The following is a 20,155-nucleotide window of genomic DNA, read 5'->3' as shown; positions in this document are numbered from 1 at the left end:
ACATAGGGGGCAAAAAGAGAACATTCCAGATAGAAGTCACAGATAAAGCAAATGTCTAGAATGAGTGAAGAGTTAAGCTAGCTTGGAGATTCCAAGTAGTTACCATACTTTCTACCCAAAGGGAGCAGCAGCAAACAAGGCTAGAAAGTTCACTGGAAAACCTTAGCGATTAGACTAAGGAAGACATGCTGTGTTGGGCATCACCACTGGAGATTCCTAAATGCAGAACAAACAGCACTCACTTGGCACTCTACAAGTAAATTGGTCAATAATATTTGAAAGAGCAAAAGAAGGGAAGCAACAGTACAGAGACCAACTAAGAGATCCCCCCTCCCCAAACAGCCTAAATGACAGGGAAAAACGTGTGAGCCTGGAGGATTGCTTTGCTCCAGGTAGTACTTGGAGTGCACTAGGGCAGGTCAAGAAGTGTTGCTGAGTGAGGGTCCCAGAAGGAAGGGGGAATGGTGGTGCTATGATAGAAGTAGGGACATAAGGAAAAGATGGGATTTATTATTATGCATTTTTAACTTTTAAAAAATTCCTAGGAAACTCCAGAAATGGAAAAAGAAAATTTAAAATCATCCATTTAAAATTCACCAACCTAAAAGAACTCTTAATTAACATTTTGATTTTAGTGTTTGCTTTCAGGCTGTATTTTTTTAAACCAATGACAATAATGATAATAACGAATATTTCAATGTTTCTGATGCCTTGTTATGTGCCAGGCATCGTGGTGTGCACTTTACATGTATCTATGCCTTTACACAAATTTCCATAGTAAAGACTATTGTTAACTTTGCAGGTAAGGAAACTGAGGTACAGAGACGTGAGATTCTTGCTAAAGGTTAATAGCTAAAAAGTGTCAGAGCCAGTGCAGCCTCAGAGCCTACTACCCCCTATTTACTGGGACATATGCCTCTGGACACATACATAGAAATTTCACATGAAGAATTAAACAAGACCAGGACTGTTTGTTCCAGCAAGAATAAGGCTCCAGATGATAAATAGCTAGATACAGAAATAAAATTTCCTAACAATGACACTTGTCAAATGCCACAGGTAAGGGAGCCTATAGACTCTTCTACTGAACAGTGTTGTTTTGTCTTGGTTCTGGTTAATGCCACACAGTCTGTGCTTAGCAATACAACAATTCTAAAGGACTCCTTAAGAACACACTCACTTGGGACTCCTACGGCACACAGTAGCTGCAATTGAGCACCTTCAGTCCATCCTCAATAGTGGGATACGGTAGGGCTTGTTCATTGCTTTCAGAACAACTGTCTGCACACCCAGAAGGGCAGTCTGACCAACCGTGAGGAAACTGAGTCTCCACAAAAGGATAAATAGTTTGTGCAGTAGAAAAACCAGGCCCTGGAGGCAGACAACTTATGTAGACCCTGACGACATTTACTCACGGTTCCCTTATTTCTTAAAATGGGAGTAAAAGTATGTGATTATAGAGTTATTGTGGAAGTGAAAGAAGATAATGTCTAACAAGTTATCTAGGACTGTGGCAGCTATCTACCTATCAGAGAGTGCATAAGTAGCAACTTTTTTGTTTATTAATGGGCATAGTATAGTATGGATTTTGAATTTTCTGGTCAGTGAAATGAGACAGGGGCATGGGACAGTGGGAGGACTGACATGTGATTGCCAATGTTTAATATTTCTAAGTATTTCTTTTTCTATTTACTGTAACAATGAACTGGTTTAAGGAAATGATTTACTGCCACCAATTATTTCACAGAAGAAATGGAATTATAATGGTGTCTGACAGTAAGAGTCTGTGTAACAAAAGCTCAGCTGTTTGTTCTTACTCTTCTCATTTTACCACCAGTCTGAGAAAACTGGTTCACAAACTGGCCTTTGGGAATCTTGTGTAGTGTGTCAAAAGAACAAACTTAAGTTAACGTCCTGATTTTGTTGCTTTCTACAATATGTGAATCTGGATAGTTAACTTCACTAAGCACAGTTTGTCTCACCTGTAAAATGGGGATACTGTTGCCTCCTTCACAGAACTGTTAAGAATAAAATCAGATAATTTATGTAATACATGATTTAGGGTCACATATACTCTTAGGGCTCAATGAGTGCAGCTGGTAAGAGTTATCACAGACAGATAGGGTGCTGCATTCAAATGTTTGACACTAGAGCAAAATTCTATGTTTAAAGGCACAAGCATGTTACTAAAGAGAAACATATAAGCACATACAAAGGGGTTCTTTAGCATGGTAAAAACGTTCCCCATGCTGGCCCTGAAGAGGTCACAGGACAAAGGCAATGGGTCAAGTGTACAGAAATAAATTTATATACAGAAAAAGAACCAAGAGTTTTTTTCTTTTTAAATCTTTTTGTAGCATTATCCTAGCTCAGATCCTAAATCTGTTTACTCCAAAGAATCTATAGCAAATTCATTCATTTTATTCTGAAAGAGTAAGCACTTGATTAAAAGCTGAAGAAAAGCTTAGACGTTGAGATTTTGCTACACTAATTTCAGATCAGGGCCCGAGTTCATCACCAGTAAGTAAAATATGCTGAGAAAGCGGAATAAGAGAAACAGAGAAAAGAAAAAGTGATAGAGACAGTGAAATAAAAATATAAATGCAGAGAACTGTGAGAGAACTATGAGAGAAGATACTTTCTTCAGTGCGTAAAAGTTGACAGCAAATTTTCAAGGACATTTTTCTCATAAGTCTTGAAAACTCTCTACTGTTGACTTTTCAGATATTGTAATAAGAACAGTTAGAATATAACAGATGTTTCCTGGGCAAAATGAAGGAGAAAAAAGAATGAGCTTTTAAAAGAAGTTTAAACATCTAGCCATGGTATATGTAAGATTAAACCTTTTTTATTTTAAAAATTATATTTCTATAATTTACAGATCTTACATTGGCATTCCTAGTATACTTACTCCTAGGAATCATTCTGACAGTGGATTTAAGCTTTCCAGATGTTTTACCTGTCATTCTACCAAAGTAAGACTTTGTTTAAAATATGATAGCAATGATAGGTGGCAATGACTCCCCAGGCTGACTCGAAAGTAACTCTAACAAAAATATGTGTATTAAATAACATTGTATGAATGATGCCAGCTAGGTCAACTGCATTTAATGCTGTCTGCTCTGTTTATATTACAGATTAGTTACAAAAGACCTCTCAGCAGCTCCATAAATAAAGAAGCTAACCATACTCTTACTGCAAGGACAAACAAAATTCACTTTCTGAAGAACACAATCTGAGAGAGAGAGAGAGAGAGAGAGAGAGAGAGAGAGAGAGAGAGAGAGAGAGAGAGAGAGTGTGTGTGTGTGTGTGTGTGTGTAAATAGTTGGGGTGAATATAGGTAGTGTGAGGGAGAAAGGAAATTATTTGATTTGAGATTATCAAACTGAATATGTGTTAAACAATCATCTATGTCATTTCTCTTTTTTCTTTTCTTTTTTTTATTTTTGGAGATGGAGTCTCACTCTGTCCCCCAGGCTGGAGTGCAGTGCTACAGTCTTGGCTCACTACAAATTGTTGCCTCCCAGGCTGAAGCGATTCTCATGTAGCTGGGATTACTAGCTAATGCAACTGGCTACTTCTTTTTTTTCTATTTTTTAATAGAGATGAGGCTTCACCATGTTGGCCAAGCTGGTTTTGAACTCCTGGCATCAAGTGATCTGCCTGCCTTGGCCTCCCAAAGTGCTGGGATTATGGCCATGAGCCACCACACCTGGCCTATGCTATTTTTAAAATAAGCCCTTTGCCAGCATATACAATGCAGTGGAGGAGCCAGGGTGCAGTTGTAACATGTCCTGTAAATTTCTGACGGTGGAGCCCTTAAACCATAACTTTGTTACATTCCTGAGGCATTGTTCATATACTTTTAGAAACAAATAAACAATTAGTGATCAATCATTACCTCTTCAGAGGTAAAAGGAAATAGAATCATGATTTCTTTTTATTCTGACTCAGAATCTTGAAAATCTTAATTTTCATTTTTACTGATTCCCAACAGTTTGAATGAATAAGACTTTCTGCTCAAAAGCATAGAAAAAATACACACATAAACACACAAATAAATACATATCTATGAAGAGCAACATTTAAACCTCCCAGTGATACTGTGACACTTGAAGACAGCCAAGTACAATCATCAAATTTTGTGAAAATCAATGAAAAAATCCATTTCTTGAACCCAGTTACAACATCAATGGTCATTTGTTTCATGACCATTTTCATTATTATCTGAATTCCACTTTATTTAAACTCTGTCTACAGAGTTAGGGAATGAACAGTTTGTCCCTAGATAGCTCTCCGTCTTACGTCGGATAGAAGAAAAGTTACTTTCCAGGAAATCAGCCATAGCTGCGTTCTGATGTCGAGTTTTAATATTATAATTTTGAATGAGTCAATTTTCTCCTTTGTTTTCTTTCTTTTGGTAGTATGGTTTGCTTACACGAAGAGCAATTTCTTTTTGGTTGAATCAGTTGCTTTTTCACTAAACTTCATGTTACATGTCAATTTTTTGTGTATACCTTAGTTCTTTTCAAAATTTGTTAGGATTCCATAAACCATTTTCTATTTCCCTACTTTTTTCCAAACACATTGGCTTTATGGTGATTTAATTCATATCTTTTATTAGTTATTTGTTTTCCTGGTTTCCTTTTTAATTACCAGCAAGGACTAACTGGAGCTTCAGAGTCTTCAATAGTTGCCATGAGAATCCGTTCATTTTGTGAATTTCCATAGTACATTTTTATGCATACATTCTCTATTACACTGAAGTAGTGAGGATAAAATTGGTTTCATTTCAGGATCCCCAGCACTGGCATACATACATTAAATATTTACTAAGAAAATGAGTAAGCAGAAGAAAGAAAAGAAGAAAGGAAAGAAGGAAGGAAATAGATGTTTACCTTATTTGAATTAATAAAAGATTAAAAAACATGAGTGGTAGATGATTATTTAGTGGCTGCTGGATTTTATAAACTTATTTTTTATTGCTTACTAATTTCAATTTCCCCATTGAAATCGGGAAAACTTGCTTTTGGCAAGTTTTACAGATAATCAAGTGGACATATGCACGGATCCTGGTACCAATGGAACACAGTTTTCACCTGTCTTCACAACAGACCATATGCAAAATGACTCAAATGAGGAGCCAGGCCAAGCCATTTCTGTTCACTTTACAAATTTCAGAACAATCAAGGTTTAAAACATTTAAAAAATGATCTGTAATCTTTCTTTTAAATAAAGCAATTCCTTGGTTTGGTATACTATAGAATATTTAACTATTTTCAGACACATGGAATTTATCATATGAAAATAATTAAGCTTATGTTATACGCAGGTAAATGCTCCCACTGCACAAAGAGTACATTCATTTCTTTTTACATTTGTGAAGATGAGCACATGATTCAATATCATAACATTTCTTAAATTAGAAGCACTTGTTGACACACAACACAGCTATGTAGTTTTGGTGAGAGGAAGAGTGAGAGAATGCGGCTTTTCTTTCTGAAATAAAAGCTTATCAGGGCTGGAAGCAAAAGCCATATGAATGGGAGGGATATAACAGGGAAAGCAAAATCAGAGCATTCAATACAAGGCTTTGGGACATAAACCCTGCTTCTACTTCTCTAGAGAGAGCTTTCCTATGAGATAACCAAAACAATGAAGCAGAGAGGTTGGTAAAATGTTTGTGCCTCTTCGCAAGTCCAAAATACATGGTATATCATATGGGATGGTAATTAGAAACTAAAACAAAACCACCGCTGCATTTGGTCCCCAGAGACCCTATCAGGTTATGGCATTGGTTGAAAATACTTGAATATCCTGGCAGATACCAAGATCCCAGCTGTGCCTAGTGAAAAATATTGTCATGCATATGAACAGGTGGACTTAAGAGTACCCTTGGTTCAGATGTAGCAAGGTGATGTCCATCTAGGAATATTTATTTCTGTTTAGACTCTAGACACATCCCAAAAGAAGATGAGTCAGTGATTGACTGAGTTTGCCTACAAAGAGAGCCCCATGTAGATTTCACCAGAGTTATTTTCTTGCGTAGGCTTCTGAAACAACCACGTTACTATGATTTCCCTATAGAAAGCCCAGTCACAGGTTGCAGAAGTTGTTTGTGCTTCACCCTCTCTAAATGACTTGCAAATTTATTCAAACACAATATGAGGAGATGCTTTATTTGTTGAAATAACTGTCTGCAGTGTCCTGCACTAAAGGGTGAGGTACATCAAGCAGAAACATGGACAGAAATACATTGGTTTCGAAACCCATAAATCCTTATTTGAATCTGCCAACCTGAAAGCCACATAGAGCCCACATAAACTATTTTTCCTAAATGCTACATCTGATTAAACCATACCATTAAATGACAGCTGAACTTTAACATTAATATGATATTATTTAAATAACCACATGCATTTTTTTACACTAAAAATGATGAATGATTTCTAGACAGCTCAATTGACATAAAGCAGGAGGACTCTTTAATAAGATTTGACAAAATGGAGACATATGCAGAATATTCGTTACAGCTCACAACGCAGGAGCCCTCCCAGGGAAGCAACAGAGGTTTTCCCCCTCCCCTTCCTTTCTTTTTTATTGTCTATAGGCATTGAAGCATTTCTTTCAATCACCACTTTCCTTCTCTGTGAATTCTGAGTTTTTCTTAGGCCATTTACATATTACTCTTAATCAGAGAATTTGGTGGATTATGATTGCGGTTCAAGAAAAGGAGGGGGAATGTCACATTATGCCAGCCTTGGCTAAAAATGTCCCAAGAACTTTAGGCTTGCTACTGGTCAGGCTGCTTAGAAAAATCTTATCAGCCTTGAAGATCAAACCACTAGACATCTGATTGGTTCTTATGCAATAAATCTGTAACACAGCAAATATACTTTTAGCAAATTATTGTATATGAATACGTGATCAGAGAAGACCAGTTATTTTTAGATGGTTGCCTCTACAGTATCAACTATAAAGATTTCCTTCTTTAAAATTCTAATTAAGCCATTCTAGAGGCTATTCTCAGTGTTTCTGGTTGGTTCACTTTTCTATCCACAGTTCCAAACTGACAGTCATGCTAGATGATATTTTTATTTAGTAGATTCTGAATGTGAAATAATTTCAGGCTGAATGTACTTATAAGAACATTACCTACATTCATTCATTTATTTTCTCATCCTATTTAGCTTATTTTCTGTCAATCAAAGTTGAGTTACACATATAAAACATGAATGTTTGTTCGCTAACTCAATGAATTCATATTATTCAGATAATCCTGACGCTTTATAAATCATCTTTAAGTGCATACATAAAACAGAAGTGTTTCCCCAAACAGCGTCACTTAAAGAAATGAAAACAAGGCAACAGAGAGCAAAGCTAATAGCAAGTGTGCTCCTGAAAACGGCAGGTCTGTATTCCCTCCATGAGAACAAGGCCAACGAAATAGAAAATAAAACCAGCCTGCTCCTGCCATGGGGCCTTCCTCAGGCTATAAAAAAATACTTCATGTCTAACCCTAATTTTTTCCATAGCTTGAGGTTACCCCCCTAGCTCAAGCCTTCTCTCTAATCTATGTTAATATGTGTCCCTGTCCAAACAAGAGTTAGTATCCGTGCTCTGTTATTTTAAAAGGGTCCTGACACAGGGTACTAAGAGCAGAAGCTCAAAAGCCTGTAATATGCCCTGTTGCAATGGAATGAAAACATAGTATTTTTAAAAAGAGACAGAGAGAAAGATAGGTCCCTACCTTGCTCTTACCTTCGCAACATCCCCGTCAGAATCCTGGAGCTTTTTCCCAAATTAGCATCTGTTTCCCGAAGCTACGAGGAGAACAGCAATGTTAAAACAAAACATTGGATTATTCCTAAAGTGCATGGCAAGCGACAATTTATTTCATGATAGAAAATCCAAACAATAAAAATGTTCAAATATACAAAAATAAATACATTTCTGACAGCTACACAAACTTGGAAAATTCTTAGATTTGGAGAATGACACGTGAGAGGTAGTCCTGGAAGCTTTAAGATGGGTACTATAACCGAATATAGGCTGAAAAAGTTTCATATACATTTGGTAATTCATCTCCAACTTATGAATGCACAAACTCCTAAAAACATTAACAAAAATAAATTACGGAAAGAAGACCCCCAATAATTTTACAGTTTTCACTCTAAAGGATGGATGTACTCCAAAATCTCCCTCAGTGACCATCTCCTCTATAAGAAGTAACTAAAACACCCCCCGGGAGCATTCTAGGATGGTGACATAGAGTCAGCTTTCCTTCATCTCAGCCTCTTTCTTTTACTTTGCGCAGATCTTATACCCTCTTTCACCTTAGATACACACATCTACCCAATTGCTATTGTTTATGTCACAGTGCCTTTCATTTATGTCTTCATTTACTGAATATATGAAAAACTGTATCACTTGTACTTACTCTTTCACGTGCTCGCTGTATCTTTTCTCTGTCATGACTAAGGTTTTCCAACATCTCCTGACCAATTTGCTCTATAAAAGAGACAATTTGATTAAGGAAAAATGACTTGCAGTGCATATAAGAATAACTTTCAGAAGTACCAAAATGACATGAAAATGTTAAAGTAGCATGCATTATACATCAGACACATATTTCAATTCATGTATTTGAAAAATATAAACAGTATTGGATAAAGTTACCTATTTATCTTAGGTATAATTAGATATTTGACCTATAGAACATAACCAACATGAGAATAATGATTTAGAGGTGATGTCTTGCCCAGGCCACACCAGCAAATATCAGCAAAGGTGGAGGAGATCTAAGGTCCGTTAGTCTATTTTGCCATCATGGAATTTAGCTGTTGGTTTTTACAGGTTGTAAGTAATGTTAATGATTCTGCTTTCCCTTTCCCTTTTCATTTTGCTATGTATGTCAGACTCCATTTAGAACAATTTTAATTTTAGTGTATTCACCCTGCATAAGTAATCCTCATATGCTCACTGACTGTGGCTTACTGGTAGTGAAATTATCTTTAGGCTTCTGTTCGCTTCGAGGCAAAGGCTCATTTAATGTGTTATCAGCTGCTGTAGGCACTTGAGTCAACTCAAGGTGAGGTGCATTCCTTCTCAAGTAGTGGAGGGGAGCTCATGGTGGAGACAGTGTTTTCACCCCAGAACTTCGAAACCCTTGTACTATTATAGGCAATTTAGAACATTCATTAAAGAGCCACACTGCTGAGTTCTAATGCCATGATCATATCATTTGGTTGATACTAGGCAGTCTCTTCTCCAACTGTAGACCGTTTTACAAGACAGTAGGTAGGGCCTGACCTCACGAATATCCAGCTGCCTTGAATACATTGTTTTCAGACTCGTTCTCCATTACCTGGGAGGTGCCTTATTCCATACTAGAAGGATGCCAACTGATCCGCCTCTCTTATAATCTTGGCAACCTGTCTGACTGCCTTGTTTTACATCTCTCTCTCATTTCCATCTTGCATTGTCTCTTTACTCAGACCTATAACGATCATTTCTGGCTTATTAACATATAGAAGTATTCAAACAAGCATCTATTATAATAATAACAACAAATAATTTAATGAAGTCAGTAAGAAGTCACCATGGTAGTTAGTTATTTGGCTCATATATGCACACTGCTAGAACACCCTAAAAATGTAGAGCAGTAGTTAGGCAACACTGAGAGCTGTGGCTGTGAACTCACACTGCCTGAGCCAACATCCCAGCGCTGGGTTTTACTAGCTGTGCGGCTAACTTCATTGTGCCTCAGTTTATCCATAAATGAGAATAATAATAATAATAATAATAGTACTATATCATGAAATTGTTATAAGAGTTTGATAAGGTTATTCGGTTACAATATTTAGCACAGAGGCTGGCCTACAACACTAATAAGCATTTACTGGATGATGAATGATTGATATAAAAACATCAATGGACTATTATGACTTTTACATTCTCCTATCTTAGTCCTGTTGTAGCTCACTTGAACTGCAACTTTATTCACAGGATGAAATACCTGTCCTGCCTTTCTCACCAAGTTGGTCCAATGAGATTAACCTCAGTAAAAATGTTGTGGAAGCCATAGGGTCCCATAAAAAGGCATGTCATGATGTAGAATGTAAGATTCAGAGCATTCAGCAAATAGTCAGAGTTTCCACTGTGTGCCAGGTACAGGTGCCAGGGATATGGCCAGGAAACGACAACTGTTTGCACTCATGGAACTTCCATGCCAGTAGCGAGGGTTAAGCCGTTAAAGAAATGTTACAGAAGAGTTACAGACAAGTGTTAACAGAAGAGTTTGCATTTCAAGGCACATCAGAAAAAGTACTGTATAGTCCCTTAATGACAGAAAATCCAACTCATAGAAAAACAGTTACATACACTATCATAAATATATTTTTGACAGCATACACATTTTTAACATTCTTTCCTAGTATAGTGGCTCCTCTTAGACTTATTTCAGCTCTTTATTATTAACCCCATACAATTTATCCTTAAGGTAAAATTGGGTAAGATACGTGGCTCCCAGGGGAAGTAGCACAGAAGTGGAAGATGCTATCAATAATGGAGAAGAGGGAAACAACTAAAGTTCAACTTTGTTCTTTTCTTGCATGACAATATTCAACTTTGTCACGCCGTTATTACTTTTACATTGGATTTCTTTTATCAACATAATATAGCAATTATAATTCATTTTTCACTTAAAACCTTTAATATATATGAGCACCATGAACACTGTAATTATTTCAGCAAAATACCATTTATATCATATTTTCTCCTGTTCAGATTGACGGTATTATCACATGTAATCTAAAACGAAGAGGAGGTCAGGCGCAGTGGCTCACGCCTGTAAATTCTGGCACTTTGGGAGGCTGAGGTGGGTGGATCACCCGAGGTCGAGAGTTCAAGACCAGACTGACCAACGTGGAGAAATCCCATCTCTACTAAAAATATAAAATTAGCTGGGTGTGGGGGCACACTCCTGTAATCTCACCTTCTCGGGAGGCTGAGGCAGGAGAATCACTTGAACCCTGGAGGGGGAGGTTGCAGTGAGCGGAGATCACTCCATTGCACTCCAGTCTGGGCAACGAGAGTGAAACTCTATCTCAAATAAATAAAATAAAATAAAACAAAGAGGAAATAGGCTATTACTATTGTGTCTGTGGCCAGTATAGTAACCCCAGTAGGTATCTGTGGAAAGAATGAAGAAGTAAAAGAATTAAATAAAGTATGAGTAAGGTTTGTGACCTATTCTTGCTCTGGAGAAGTCAACCTCAGAAAGCAGGTAATAGAGTCATCATCCTATCAGGTTCACTGAGGGGAAAACTCTACTCTGAGTGGACCTATAGTCTGCTGCTGAAAGAATCAATGAACAAGAAGTGAAGATACGGGTCTTTTCAGGAGTTATAAACCACTCCCACAATCTCTTTGCCTCCCCAGACATAGCTCAGCATCTCAAGTACTAACTCCATCTAGCAAGAGAAGACATTGGGAACAGTGTCTGCCTCCCGCTCTTAACACCCAAAGGCCATGCAGTGTCGGAAACACAATTCTTTTTCATTTCTTTCTTGCTGTCTCCCATTTTAAGGCTCTACTAAAGAAAATTTCTGGCCAAATCATTGTGATACTATTGATTACTATTATGGAATGACAAATGATTACTATTATGGAATGACAAATAATTCATGTAAAGAAAGTTATTTGGGTTTTTATTTTTCCACCGTGGGGCCCATGTTTCTAGTCAAACCAAAACAAGACAACAAATTAGAGGGGATTATTTTTATTACAGACTATGTTTGGTTTTGTGATTATTTTATTAAATAATTAGAAACATTGTTAGGTTTATTTTTCTCAAATAATTTAACCTAAGATGTAAGCATTCACCAAAAACACCAAAAAAGAAAGAACACTAGCTCAGAGGCCTAAGGCAATGGCAGATGTAATATTTACATTTTCAGTTCTTTAACTTCCATAGTGCCTTAAGAATAGAACAGCCACACTGCTAATCTTGAAGTAACTTGAGAAATCATAAATTTTATAAATATTGTACTTGTTGACTGGGAGGGTCTTCTTGAGATTAAGAAACAACGAGAACTATAACAAGAAATAAAAACTGATGCTGTATGCTGGAATTCTACATGCCAGTATGAGCATGATAAATGAAATCCTGGAAGGAAGAGTTCCTTCCTATACTTCTCTCCTTTCCACAGGGGTCTTGGGAACCATCCTGGGAGCAGAGCTCTCAAACATGTTCAATGAAGTTTTGTTTTTATAGTTACCTAGAATCAATCATATCCTTGATCCATAGCCCCCTTTTCATAAGAAAACACATGTGTAAAAGGGTTTTTGGCTAACATTTCCTTTACTCTCCAATCTTTTGGAAGATATACACAATAGGCATTGAATACTTTCCTGCCCTATAATGAAACAGAGAAAGAAGAAGACAACTTCAAATCTAGCAACATAGTTCCTGAAGGACTGGCCTGACATGAAAATAAGACTTCATTTGAAGAGCTTATATCACGGAAAGCATCACATCTCTCCACTCATAAAATAATAATGCCATCGGAACAACAGTATACGTCTATCGTAAGACTAACATGAATAAACCCTTTTAAAAAAAACTTATTAGACCTGTATTTTGGAGGTGAGCAGATTAAAATATTCTCTATAAGAAATCAGGACTCACTGAAGCTCACAGCATGTTATAAACTGGCTGAAAGGGAAGGAGCCTCAAATCTAATTCACCAGGAAATATCCCATTTGATACACTCTAAATATTTAAAAATATTTAAAATTAAATATTAAAAAAAGCATTATGCTACACGAAGGACACTCTCCAGAAGATAGTGATTAACCTCAGCACACCTATATTTACTTAATTTTCTTTTTATAAACTTTGTTTAGAATGTTGTTTCCAACAAATTATCTTAACAAGTGAAAACAGCAAGTTGGGCCTTCCTTAAAGAACTAAGAGAAAATAAGGTTATCTTCTGGCACTTGAAAACTTCACCAGCAATGTTAGTAGCAGGTGGAAGGCATTCATGGTTATACCACTACTGTTTGCATACAGGGACTTTTATGAAGTGCAGGTGTTCTGCAAAAGAGCTATGCTGAAGCCTGTGTTTTCATATGTGTATTGCAGAACACCAATCAGACAGATGAAGAAACTTGAAGCGATATTCCCTAACAATTTGGAGCACTGAATTTTGAACAGCACTTGGGAACTTCTGGCCAGTGAGTCTAATAAAGATAGAAAACTTCCTGCTTCAGGAAGCAGAGGGATGGATTCACATACAGCTTTCTCAGGAGGGATCTGATCATGGATTGGTTGGGTCAGTCCCTCTTTGGCATTTAGCATACCTTCCTGGGCACTGCATCTGCTATCATGCCCTGAATAGCAGCTACGTTATCCTCTATACTGATGTTACTCAGGCATGAAGAGTCTTTTGAATTTCTGATACCTGGAAAAACAGGACAATGGAAAAGAGTTCTTCAACATCTTTCATTATTTGACAACCTAAGATGTGTGAGGAACTTCTGACTCCAGTTAGGATGTAGAAAGATGCCATAGAAAGATGCAAATGACCATTCCCACTGAAACAAGAAAAACCCAGCCAAAATAGTTACCAAACTTTCCTGGAGAAGTAAGTAGATGGGAAAAAGCTCTGATAAATTCTAGAGAGAAACAAGTACTTCATGTGTGAGCAAACAGTTGTGGCAACTTTGATACCAACTTTGACATAGGGCAAGTGCCTGTTCTGAGAATGAGCCTGAAATAAATAGAATTTATAGGGATGAGAGAAATCAACAGGTATTAAATGATGATGTAGGCTTACAAAACAGAATGGAATCTAAATGAACTCTAAACACAAAAGCAAATTGCTTGGTCTGATATTTCTCCCTAAATCTTCAAATTTGCCAAATAAGAGGCAATAAAGAAGGAGCCGGTTGGTAAAGAGAAATCACATATTCCCACACGTTCTTGTGTGCTTATATTTTAAGATGCTGTCAGAGTTGACTCTAAAGGTGAACTAAAAAATATCTGAAACTGCAGATCAACCAACTCCCAGCTCAAACACTGACAATATGTTTCCTTTGTTTTTAAGAAGTGGCATAAACACAGGTCGGGAGTACGCTAATCGCAGATGAATCCAATCTTATTACAGCTTCAGCTCAGCACCAACTCAACTTTTGGGAGAATCTGATCCTTCTATTATCTAAATACAAGATAGAGTAAAATGTTTTCAGAGGAAGACAATCCCAGGATGTTAAGTTTCATGTTTTCTTGTTCTTTTTATACAATGTGTGGAATACTATAAAATTATGACATGCCAAAAGGCATGAAAGAATAATCATCAAGAGAAAAATACAGTCTATATGAGTAGACCAATAGATTCTAGTCACTACTGTTAGCAGAGAAAGATTTTAGAACTATTATAATTGTGTTAAAGAATTTATAAGAAAAGATAAACATAATTGCTGAAAGTATGAGTTTATCAAGAAATAAACGAAAACTCTAAAAAGAAACCAAATAAAATTCTAGAGTGAAAAAAAAATGAAAATTAATTCATACGTATACCAGATAGAATATTCTTTACTCTAGAATAAAAGATCACTGAACATAAATATAATTAATAAAACTATCCAAACTGGAGGAGGAAAAAAAGTTAGAAAAATGAACACAGCATCGATAACTTGTGAGATTATAACAAGTGGTCTTACATACATATTATTAGATTCCCAGAAAAAGAGATTAGAGACAAAAAATAGTATGGAATAAATATCTGAATCACTGTCAAACTTTTCCAATTTGTATTTTTAAAAAAAGCGAATCCACATACCAAAGAAGTTTAACAACCTCTGAGCAAGAGAAATACAATAAAAAACATACCTAGTCATCTCACAGTCAAATTTCTGAAAACTAAAGATAAATTTAAAATCTTGGCTGGGTGCGGTTGCTCATCCTGTAGTCCCAGCACTTTGGGAGGCCAAGGCAGGCAGATCACCTGAGGTCAGGAGTTCAAGACCAGCCTGGCCAACATGGTAAAATCCCATCTCTACTAAACATACAAAAATTAGTTGGGCATGGTGGTGGGCGCCTGTAGTCCCAGTTACTCTACTCGGGAGACTGAGGCAGGAGAACTACTTGAACCCAGGAGGAGGTGGTTGCAGTGAGCTGAGACTACGTCTCTGCACTCCAGCTTGGGCGACAGAGTAACACTTCATCTCAAAAAAAAAAAAAAATCTTAACAGTGGAACAAAAGACACATTCAGGAGAGCAATAATAAGAATGAGGCTGAATTTTCATCAGAGACAATACAAACACACAATAGAACAACATTCTAAGGTGCTAAAAGAAAAAATAAAAGGTCTATTATTCCATATCCAGCAATAAAAGCCTACAAAAATTCAGGTGAAATAAAGATATTTTTTGATAACCAACAAGTATTACCCAGCAGAAGTAAGCTGCAGGTAACATTAAGGAAAATTATTCAGGCTGAAGGGAAATCACACTAGATGGAAACCTGGATGTACAAGAAAGAATGATGAACACCAGAAATGGTAAATCTGTGGATAAACAGAAAAGCAAGCCAGGCACGGTGGCTCATGCCTATAATCTCTGGGAGGCTGAGGTGGGTGGATTACTTGAAGCCAAGAGTTCTTGATCTGCCTGACCAACATGGCAAAACTCTGTCTCTACCAAAAAATACAAAAATTAGCCAGGTGATGGTGTACGCCTATAATCTCAGCACTTTGGAAGGCTGAGGAGGGCAGATCACTTGAGGTCAGGAATTTGAGACCAGCCTGGCAAACTTGGTAAAACCCCATAGCTACCAAAAAACACAAAACCTTAGCCATGCATGGTAGCACATGCCTGTAGTCACAGCTATTCAGGAGTGTGTGTGGGAGAATCAGCTGAACCCAGGAGGCAGAGGGTGCAGTGAGGCGAGATCGCGCCATTGAACTCCAGCTTGGCTGACAGAGACAGACCCTGTCTCAAAAATAAATAAAAAAACAAAAATAAAAGCATTTTTCTCTTATATTATTTCAAGCTAATTAACTGTTTAAAATAAAATAGCGATAACATATGCAGAAGCAAAATGTATGAAAACCATAGCCCAAAAGATAAAGAGGAGGTAACAGAAGTATACTGTTGACTGGCTCTTGACTTACATGTAGAGTGGCATATTTATTTAAGGCAGGCTGCAATAAATTAGGGATAAAAGCCTTAATTTCTGAGTTTCTCCAATATAATACAGTATCCACTAGCCACATGGGGCTATTTAAACTTAAATTAATAAAATAAAATAAGACTTTAGTTTCTCAGTAGCACTATCCACATTTCAAGTGCTCAGTACCTATACGTGGTTAGTGCCCACTGTATTGGAGAATGAGGAAATACAACCATCTCTAAAATGATCTCCAAATTCCCTTGTCTTTAAGACTCACTCAAAGAAATCAAGAAGAATTCACTTGGGGTTTAATTTAGGTAAAATATTCCCTGTCTCTGGGCCTCAGTTTCCTTAAATGTAAAATGAGTCTTAGACTAGATGATCTTTAGTGTCCCTTCTGGCTTTAAAATATTAGAACTCAGGCTGGGTGCAGTGGCTCATGCCTATAATCCCAGCACTTTTGGGAGGCTGAGGTGGGTGGATCACAAGGTCAAGAGATCGAGATTATCCTGGCCAACATGGTGAAACCCCATCTCTACTAAAAATACAAAAATCAGCTGGGCATGGTGGCGTGTGCCTGTAGTTGCATCTACTCGGGAGACAGAGGCAGGAGAATCACTTGAACCCGGGAGGCACAAGTTGCAGTGAGCTGAGATCATGCCACTCACTGCACTCCAGCCTGTGCAACAGAGTGAGACTCCATCTCAAAATAAATAAATAAATAAAAGAATTCAGTGACTCTAAACACTGAATGCCTCTTTTTCTCCATAGAGCATATAAGCAAACTAGAGCAAGGGGCCAAATTAGGTTCGTAGGTGTATTCCCATCCAGCCCCCAGAATAAAGTTTTTAAAAACCCGAAACAACAGCAACTTAAATGCTTTTAAGCAGATCATATTGTTTCCATTTTGCCTAAGTCCTCAACATTAGACTGCTTCCTACAGTAGCCTGCTTGGCCTCTGAGGACATTAGCATTTACTATGTACTATAAAATATTTACAGGCACTTTGATGATGACATTATTATTTTTATTTATTTATTTATTTGTTTGTTTGTTTATTTATTTATTTATTTTTGAGACGGAGTTTCGCTCTGGTTACCCAGGCTGGAGTGCAATGGCGCAATCTCGGCTCACTGCAACCTCCGCCTCCTGGGTTCAGGCAATTCTCCTGCCTCAGCCTCCTGAGTAGCTGGGATTACAGGCACGCGCCACTATGCCCAGCTAATTTTTTGTATTTTTAGTAGAGACGGGGTTTCACCTCGTTGACCAGGATGATCTCGATCTCTTGACCTTGTGATCCACCCGCCTCGGCCTCCCAAAGTGCTGGGATTATAGGCGTGAGCCACCACACCCGGCCGATGATGACATTATTAAAAAAAATTATACATTCATATCAATTGAAGGTAAACTTAATGTGTACTTAAAGAAATACAGTGAAAGACCATGCTTCTGTGTGTGTGCATGTGTGTGTTTAAGGAATTATGAGTTAACACTACCTTCTCAGCAGCTGAGTATGTATTCTATTTTGCTTTAAGATGATCAAATCTATCATTAAGCAATTAAAAAAATCATCAGTGCTACTTTCATCAAAGTCATAGTAGCAGAACCTCCCCTTAGTTACCTGGTTTGCTGCAGATAATTAACAAACACTATTCCCAGAGCCCTCAGACATCAGTCAATGAAGCTGTGCTACCAGTAACGATGCTTGGGAATGAGCAGGTACTATGTAAATTGAGGTTGTTAAACAAAGGGAACCATGTTAATTACAGCTCCATTCAAAAACAAGAATGAATCCATTCTATTCTATAAAATGAGACTTGAGCAGCAGGAAGGACATCCCTTTTTCACAATTCAATAAAGCCTGTAAAAAGCCAGGAGATGAAGCAGCAGAAAACCTGAATGGGCAAAACTGTCAAAACACATTCCAAAGGCTCACTTGTGGAATTTACCAAACAAGTATTTACTTAACAGACAAGGGAGACGTGTTCAGCGTCATCCAGCTCTCCAGGGTAAATGAATTACTCATTCTAAAAAAAACAAAAAGTGCTTAAAGAATTGAAAAGTGACTAGAAAGTAATTAGAAAGGCTTTTTAGAAATCATTCTGAGCTGAGTTAATCACTATCTGTACTCTTTGTGCACTCTGCACACATTGCTATCACTGAATGTATAGCTTTTTAATTATCTGTTTATTTGAGAAGTTACTATTGGGTGGACCACAGGACTTACGTGGCTAGCGAACGTGTTTTACTTTTATGAAACACTATTTTAAGCATTTTTGAGCCAGTTGGCAATCACAACAAAAAAATTTTTCAACAGGAGGTTTCATATAAAATGATAAACTTCTAGTTTCTTTTGAAATTTGGAATATCTGGCAACACTGAGTTCCCATTCCCACTTGGTCAACACAGGCTGGAACTGAGTTACAGCTTCTCTCTTTAGAAGAGCCAGGTTCTATCCAGTTTGTTACCTCCCTACTGGCTTGTTTCACTCATTTCTGTTCTCTGCTTGGCTGCCGAAGGAATAGATGTTTGTGACTCCTCGCTTAAATGTTCTTTTCCATTAGACTCTAAATGACTTTAAAGATGAGGCCATGTCTCCTTCTTGGTATACGCTGCATTTTAAGAGGCAGTATAGGACATATGCAGGTGCTCAGGAAATTTTTGTTCATTAGAACCACTCAACTTAAAAATATGGTCAAGTCCTTTATACATTTATAAGAATAGAATAAAAAATTTTTAGAACAAATGTGGGCTGTAAAAGTAATGGCGCAAATGAGCTGGGCATGGTGGCTCATGCTATGAATACCAGTGCTTTTTGGAGGCTGAGCTGGGAAGATCACTTGAGGCCAGGAGATTGAGACCATCCTGGGCAACATAGTAAGATCACCATCTCTTAAAAAAGCAAAAATTAGCTGGGCGTGTCGAGGCATGCCTGTGGTATCAGCTACTCAGGAGGCCGAGGCAGGAGGATCACTTGAGGTCAGGAGATTGAGCTACAGTGAGCTATGACTGCCCCACTGCACTCCAGTCTGGGTGACAGAGAGAGACCCTATCTCTTGAAAAAAAAAAAAAAAAAAAAAAAGTAATTGAGCAAATGAACAAACTAGAATGCAGGAAGTTGAAAGGTGGAGATCTCCAAGATCCCCCAAATCATGATGCTAATTACCCACAGAGCCGTAACCGTGATCCTAAGTCTCCTGACTCCTAGGCCTTTGATCTTTGCATTAACAACAAACAACCAAAACAAATCAAAAACAAAACAAACAGGAGTCACAATGTAGAGGACAAGGCATCCTAATACTAAACTTTTTTTGTTGTTCAGTTTTAAGGCACACACACACAATATACTGTTCTTTGATGTATAGAAGTTTTTAACTTTCATAAAGTCTAATCTGTATTTTTCTTCTCTTGCTTGTACTTTTGGTGTCATACCTAAGAATCCACTGCCAACTTCATCCAACTTCATGCCATGAAGGTTTGTCCCTATATTTTCTTCTAAGGGTTTTATAGTTTAAGTTCTTAGACTTAGGTCTTTGATCCATTTTGATTTAATTCGTATGTATTATATATGTGTGAGACAGGAGGGTGGCAGAGAATATTTTTGATTCATACAAAATATTTAGAACTCATCTTGAAGAAGTTGAAGTTACTGTCTTCTTCTTCTTCTCCTTCTCCTTCTTCTTAAACAGAGTCTTGCTCTGTCACCAGGCTGCAATGCAATGGTGTGATCTCAGCTCACTGCAACCTCCACCTCCTGGGTTCAAATGATTCTCCTGTCTCAGCTTCGTGAGTAGCTGGGATGACAGGCACATGCCACCATGCCTAGCTCATTTTTGTATTTTTAGTAGAGACAGGGTTTCACCATATTAGCTAGGATGGTCTCAATCTCTTAATCTTGTGATCCATCCACCTTGGACTCCCAAAGTGCTAGGATTACAGGAGTGAACCATTGCGTCTGGCATATTGTCTTCTTATAC

The 20,155-nt window shown here is 37.5% G+C and overlaps 1 protein-coding gene across 11 annotated transcripts in view; it reads right to left on the bottom strand.

Moving 5' to 3' along the window:
* VTI1A (vesicle transport through interaction with t-SNAREs 1A) overlaps positions 1–20,155 on the bottom strand; it is a 419,756-nt gene that overhangs the window by 185,603 nt on the left and 213,998 nt on the right. For 9 of the 11 annotated variants that reach the window (XM_035269082.3, XM_003734520.6, XM_002756600.5 and 6 more), the window contains 2 exons: positions 8,441–8,511; positions 7,762–7,823 (listed from right to left, as the gene is read on the bottom strand). In XM_035269082.3, coding sequence (XP_035124973.1) covers positions 7,762–7,823; positions 8,441–8,511 — 133 coding nt within the window. Of the gene's footprint in view, positions 1–7,750; positions 7,824–8,440; positions 8,512–20,155 lie in introns of all 11 variants that reach the window. The other 2 variants (XM_009010288.4, XM_009010290.4) reach the window with 1 other exon arrangement.

This window comes from Callithrix jacchus, chromosome 12, assembly GCF_049354715.1.
Source record: "Callithrix jacchus isolate 240 chromosome 12, calJac240_pri, whole genome shotgun sequence".
NCBI lineage: Eukaryota > Metazoa > Chordata > Mammalia > Primates > Cebidae > Callithrix > Callithrix jacchus.
This window is presented reverse-complemented; position numbering and strand designations above follow the sequence as displayed.